The sequence below is a fragment of the Phalacrocorax carbo genome, chromosome 1, assembly GCF_963921805.1.
Source record: "Phalacrocorax carbo chromosome 1, bPhaCar2.1, whole genome shotgun sequence".
NCBI lineage: Eukaryota > Metazoa > Chordata > Aves > Suliformes > Phalacrocoracidae > Phalacrocorax > Phalacrocorax carbo.
In genome coordinates this window covers 34000155-34006725 of record NC_087513.1, presented here as the reverse complement: position 1 = coordinate 34006725, position 6571 = coordinate 34000155, and the positions used below count along the sequence as shown (strand labels likewise).

General features: G+C 44.8%; 1 protein-coding gene across 1 annotated transcript; it reads left to right on the top strand.

Annotated features, from left to right (window-relative positions):
• Window positions 1-907: 907 nt before the first annotated feature.
• ARRDC5 (arrestin domain containing 5) lies at window positions 908-6344 on the top strand. The gene is made up of 4 exons (XM_064444180.1): window positions 908-1160; window positions 5264-5353; window positions 5942-6015; window positions 6138-6344. Exons 1-4 carry the CDS (start codon window positions 908-910, stop codon window positions 6342-6344), a joined length of 624 nt encoding a protein of 207 aa, XP_064300250.1.
• Window positions 6345-6571: the final 227 nt, after the last annotated feature.

Below are 6571 nucleotides of genomic sequence, written 5' to 3'. Positions count from 1 at the left end.
TAGTTTGCTGTGGGGAGGTTTGCACAGCTCCCCCTTGGTAGCATGCCCAGATAACAATGGCTAAAATGGTAGTGAGGTGAGTGTGAACACACAAAACTGTGCATTCTTGGAAAGGTGGCTGCTCAAAACTGCTAACACCATGAGGAAAGTAGGAATGATGACGTTTACTTGAGGCAACCATTAGCTGAATTAAACAGTAGACAGGGGATTACCAGGAGGTTTAAGAGAGTACAAAGAGTCAGCCTGGAAAGAAACGTCAACGAAGTGTGAAAAGTTGTGACCAGGAACAAGACCTGGGCAGTGGGACAAGGGAAAAGACAGCCACCAAAGCCAGGGCTGATGCTGCCAGCAGCAGCCCACTGCTGCCAGATGGTGTGAGCAGCCTGAGTGCAGCCAGCATGCTGACGCTGATGGGGTGCAGGGTGTGGGAGGCCGTGTGGGGTGTGTTGTCACCAGTGGATGGATTCGTGGGTAGAGTGCACGTAGAGCACTCATGCCTTCCCAATGAGAGATACATGAGTTGGGCAACCAGCACCCCAGAACCCCAGAAGAGGGAGGTGCACGTAACTATGCACGTGTGTGTGTGTGTATACATGCTTAGAAGTTTTGGGGATTACTCATGGAGAGTGTGCTTAGAAATTTCTGAGTGTTTATCAGCATTTGCTAAATGTCTTGAACTGTGGTTTATCTGCTGTGTTGCTGATACCATTCCTAAATGTGTAGTTGAACGCTTGTCGGTTAATTAGGCACTGCTAATAATCAGATGAATGGTTCCAATCCCCTCCAGCATAGCTTGGAGTCCTGTCCCCCATGCCATGATCTAACAAACCACAGTGTCGTGGGGTGGGATTGGATAAGATGACCTCACCTTTGGACCCCAGCAACACCCAGCTTTCACTCTTCCTTCATGTCGACAGTAACAACAATTGACTTGGTGTTGCCTGAGATTGAGGTGCATTTGGCAAGCTCCAGCATAGATGGCCAACTGGTTCTGAACCTCAGGAGTACCCTGGTGGACCCTGTTGTGAATGTGGAGGTCATGCGAAGAGGCCTCCTGAGGTGGCTTGAGGAGGATAGTCCTGAACTGGACTGCGACAAGAGTGAGGCTTGCACCAGCCAGGCTGTCTATGTCTCCAAAGCTAAGAATTTCCAAATAGAGGGTAAAACACTGGAATGAGGTTCTGGTTAACTGAACAGCATCTTAGTGTTGGGCTAGGGAAGCTGGGATCAGACCTTTTCTAATTGGGAGAAAGTCTTCCTTTTGCCAATGTCCATGTGCTCTGTTTCTATCCCATGGCATACTCCTTTTCACTACATTATATGGCAACCAGGGCTTCACGATGAACAGTAGCTTTCTGGTACAATCGGCAGTATTTGAGAGTAGGAGCAGTACCCTGTGAGTTGGTGGCTGTGAAGTGAACATCTGTGAATTGAGTGTTTGTTTCACAGAAATCTATCACAACCTCTCTAGCTGCAGGTAGGAAAGCTTCAGTTAGAAGCACATCACTGAAGCATTCTTTGGTCAGCTGAAATGCTTATCTTCAGCATTCTTGTTGACTTATGTGCCAGCAAGTATCCACTGGGTATACAGGCTTCGTTATATTTGCAACTACAGTAAAGGCATTATTAGAGATACTGCTGTATCTTTACTGAGAGACAAGAAAAATGTGAGACATATACTGAAAACACCTGCAAAAATGTGATTATTTCACTGAATCACAGAATCACAGAATGGCTGAGGTTGGAAGGGAACTCTGAGGTCATCTGGTCCAACCACCCCTGCTCAAGCAGGGCCACCTAGACCCAGTTGCCCAGGACCATATCCAGATGGCTTTTCAATTTCTCAAAGGAAGGAGACTCCACAACATCTCAGGGTAACCTGCTTCATAGTGAGAAAGTATTTTCTGATATTCAGAGGGAGCCTCCTGTGTTTCAGTTTGTGCCTGTTGCCTCTTGTCCTGTCACTGAAAAGAGCGAGGGTCCACCTTCTTTCACTTTCCCTTCAGATATGGTACACCCCAAACATGCACACACATAAATGCAGAGGTAACCATTAAAATGTACAGATTTATTAAAACGAGTAAAGTCAGTGGGATGTAATGACCACCTAAAACAGTGAATTATTCCAGGGGATGCTTAAAGCAAATGGAAGCCTCCTAGGAGATGCACTTCCCTTTCCCAGCTCCTCTTTCTTAGGGCCTATTGGGAATCCTGAAAATTTAGCCTACAGATCATAGATGGTCACTGCCCTAGATTAGTCTAGTACTAAAGTTAGACTGTGCCAATGCATGGAAACTGTGCTTTTGAGCTACAACCTGCAATGGTCAGGCTTCATTTATTCCCAGACTTGAAGGATCTGCCTTGTCCAAAGGTCATTTTCCCCTTACACATGCATTAGAGTCTTACCCTTGATATATTCCTGTAGGCTACCAGATGTTACAGCCCTGACAGAAAAAAGGGAGAAAGGCTGAGTGTTGGAAAAATTATTTTCCCATTGTAAGAACAAGTACCTGTAAAGCACCTCAGTTCTAGAACTTTTCAGCTAAAGTTCAAATTTATGTTGCTTAAAGACACACTTGAATCCTTATTCCGCCATCTACACATATATTCCTGTTTTCAAAAGAGCTGAGCACCCACATCCATCAAGACTTGCCAATGCAGTACAGTTTAATAACAGATTTTTGCTACTGTAACTCAGTCTTTTTCCTCCTTTTCCAGCATCGATTACATCTCTGCAGAAGTGCTCTAACAAGTTCAAGAAAGCCATTTTAAAACATGAAAGAAGATACGGACCTGACCCTTCTTACCCCGAATACTCTGTGCCCCCCACTGATGTTAGCATACAAGGACTGTATGTTTGAACAGATTGCTGCCTGTGTCAGCTTTTGACACTCAGCTGCTAATATGCTCTTGATAGCATGTTACTATCTGATATTTGATCTTACCACATGCCCTACTTGGGTCACATCTGATGTCTCTGTAAGAAGTGTATATACATGGATCCAGGTGCCTGCTGGCAGATTTCTTTTTAACCCTGGTAAGCCCTGCCACTGCACAAGAAACTCAATATTGCCTCTCCATGAGATAAAAACTGCTGGAGGAACTGACTCCTGGCAGTTATCAAATATGACTGGTAACAGCTCTAGGATAATTAGATCCAGAAAAGAAAACGATGAGTTTCAGTGCTACCAGGGGTAACCATCCTCACCACCAGCAGAAACCCCCCAGGTGGAGCAAACCAGAGGCACAAGCTCACAACACTACAGGCAGTTTGAAACTCTTCAAACACTGCTGTGCACCATCAGTCACACCCCAGGAAATCCCTTGTGTCCTTCATAGAAAGGTCACCCCTCAAGTCACTCCTACCAGCAGCCTCTTTACACTTTCCCCACAGCTGCAGCCATCATCTACTTTTCTGTGAAATACAAGATGGAGCACTCTTTGAATTAGGTAACACAATAAATTATCTGGAATAGACTCGTTTTCCAGTGTGCACCCAGATGCGTGGTATTCCCAGGTGTCTCTGGGGAGCTGACTCTTGGGAGTGATCTCCCACCCCTGCAGCTGCTGGGAAACTTTCTACGGTGTAATTAATTTTGTGGCATGGTTTCAGGGCAACAAGGTTTCTGGAGTCCACATAAAGGGAAGGTGCTTCTGTGCAACAGGACTCACATCCAGCAGCTATGGGGAGCCAGGCAAAGCAAGTGCACCTTCTCTTCCAGGGTGAATGCAGGGACTTTAAGGCCATTGTGCTTTGGAGTCCGAGGGCCTGTGTGGAAAGTTGAGCACAGCTTAGCAAGTAGGCACAATTCAAAGAAGTCTCTTTAGAAGTGATGCAAAACAAGCCAGAGAAAGTATGATTAAAGCTGTATGTAGAATGAAATAAGTATCTGCAAGCTTTTTTTCACCACAGGGCCTACTTCAGCCCTGCATACAAAGCCAAGGTCTCAGGCCATACCTGCAGCAGGGACCGAGAAATTTGAACTCTTTCAGTAAATCCCCACACTGTGCTGGGGCTGCAAAACAGACTACTCACACCAGGTCATTCCAGGAGGGGAACGCTGATTTCTTTCAAGGTTAAGTTGCAGATCTGCTCATAGTTCAAAGGCCTTCCTTCTACCAAAACAAGAACCTTGCCAAAGTAACTTAAAGACAATGTAATGTGAGGTAAGGCCCTGGGAATATAAGGTTTCTACAAACTGTCAGACTAGAGAATATGACTTTCTTATATTGCAGTTATCCAATAGGCTGATGGCTTTTAGTTTCCTCCCTTTCAGATTGTTGTAGGCATTTTTTTTTCTTCAGAGTTACAACTCTGATTGACTGAAAATGCTGTTATGCCATCTGGTAAATCTCCCATGCTGTGAGAAAACAATATCCAGGCTCTTCTGCCAACAAGAATATCCAGTTTAGATTATTAGAACTTGAGGCATCGTTGAATTCATCTGCAAAAGGATGCAGTCAGCAGGACAAAATTCTAGCAGTCTTATATCCCCTAATATCATTGTTCAAAGTAAAAGTTTTGGCACAAACTACTAGCAGGAAGGAAAGCTTAAGTCTGGATGATAAACTGCCAGCAGATATATGTGTTTAAAAGAAATAGGTCTTGGACGAAGAGAAGAGTCAAGAGCTGGTCTTATCCGGCCAGAAGAGGCCAAACTCATCCTTGCATAGGTGGGATAGCAGCAGGACCTCACCCACACAAAACTGAATTTGACTAAAAGGAAGTGAAGGAATGGATCATCATTTTCCTGTTTCACAATTAGGCAGAGAAGGTGTCAAATATGACTTTTTTGTGTGTGTGTGTGATTTTGGGTCTTTTGGACAGGTGAAACAGAAGCTTCAGATCATATGCACAGATGTTGCAGACAATGGTAAAAGAGGAGTGAGAGTTAATACACCACTTTACTCCCAAAAAGCCTATGAGTGCTTATTTGGAAATTTAGAAGTCTGCGGCACTCCATTCTCATAAGTGAAAATCCTAAACAGTTTGTGAGGAGCTGCAGGTTTGCTGACCTTGTGTTAAAATGAGGTAGATTAGCACTTCTCAAGTCTGCCAACTATTAGGGGGCCATACATCCAGCAACTGACCTGCAGAGGCAACGCACTTTCCATCTTACACCATGCCTTTATGGCACTTTGGGTGCAATACCGAATGGTAAGGACACCTTTGATCCTGGGAGAAACATCAAGGTTACTGTAAGGTACAAATATCCTTAACGTTTAAAAGGCTTCTGATAGCAGTGTGTTGTTTGGTTTTCAGATGGCAGGCTGGATTCTGGGGTCCACATCTTTGACTTCCACTTCAGCTTTCTTCCAAGTATTCCCACCACATTCACCAGCAAAACCAGCTGTATCTTTGTTCAAGGGACTTACTGTAGCCATCAAATTGCCTTAGCTGAAGAGGAGAGATGTTTACTGTTGCAAGGAACTGCTGGTGACCACAGAAGACACGTCAAAGACATGATAAGGGGAACAAGCTATCTGAGTTGGAGACACAAAGACCTACCTTATTCTGATCCAGAGCTGTAACTGCTTATTACTGAGCGTCCACAAACTTTTAGCTCTGAGCTTCCTCCTTTTAGCATTGAAATGACACTTCAGTATCTTCTGCCATCTTTGTCCTAAGGCTTTCACCAAGATGTTTCTTTTCTAGCATACCAGTTGTGCTGTAATACTTCAAGAGTGACATGCAGGGAGTGCTTTGACATCCAGGATGGGGGAAAAGGGAGGTTATTCTCTTGCTTCAGAGTCTACGCCTTGGGCAAGCATCACCAAATAAGAGGTACATTTTTTACTGAGATCTACCTAGACTGGGACAGTCAGTCAAAGACAGCTACAACATGATGATTCTAATAATTTTGTGGCCTCCCTCTAGATTTAGGTATGGGTAGCTAAAGGTGACAATGTTTACATGTGCATGCATGAATTCTTTGCACAGATGCTCAGGAGGACTGTGATAATTCAGCCATGTCACATTCGGTGCAGCGAGGAAGGCTGTCCTCTGGGTTAATGGTGGGGCTTAAGCAGCCTCAGCAGTTGCATTAGGAGCTTATGCATGTCGTGTCTGGGAATCATCCCATATCCAGCATGAGAAATCACCATGCTTTGCCTTTCCACTCACCCTCTCCATGCAGACCACACTGGTGGTGGAAGGTAGGAAGGATGTAACTTATTTCTGCTGCTTCAATCATGGCTCTGTGATCCTTTGGATTTCCCTGGAGAAAAACATATTTTGCCCTGGTGACACCATTGTCTTCATGACAGATATTGCAAACAGGGCATGGAACTATGTTAGAAAGATAATTTTTGCTGCACACTGCATTGCGTGTATAGTGGCATGAGCAGCAGGGAAGAACAATGCTCCTTGGAAGACCAAAGCTAAGTGATGAGGTTGGAATCCCAGACAGACATGGTTCCCTTTGAGGCCATGAGAGTTACCAGTGCGCTGGTTCTGCCAAGACCCATGCCTGTCACCAGCACTCTCGTGGAAAATAAAATCATGGCATTCAGGTATGAGCTGGTAGGCACCTCTGGCCTTCCTTGTACCACATTCACCATTGTAGGCAGG

Excerpts from the sequence above, each read along its gene's own strand:
- ARRDC5 (XM_064444180.1), top strand. The coding sequence starts at position 908 with ATGTCGACAGTAACAACAATTGACTTGGTGTTGCCTGAGATTGAGGTG. Across the intron at positions 1,161-5,263 it reads TAAGAATTTCCAAATAGAGG|ATGGCAGGCTGGATTCTGGG; the intron begins GTAAAACACTGG and ends TTTGGTTTTCAG. Across the intron at positions 6,016-6,137 it reads GGCTGTCCTCTGGGTTAATG|ACCACACTGGTGGTGGAAGG; the intron begins GTGGGGCTTAAG and ends CTCTCCATGCAG.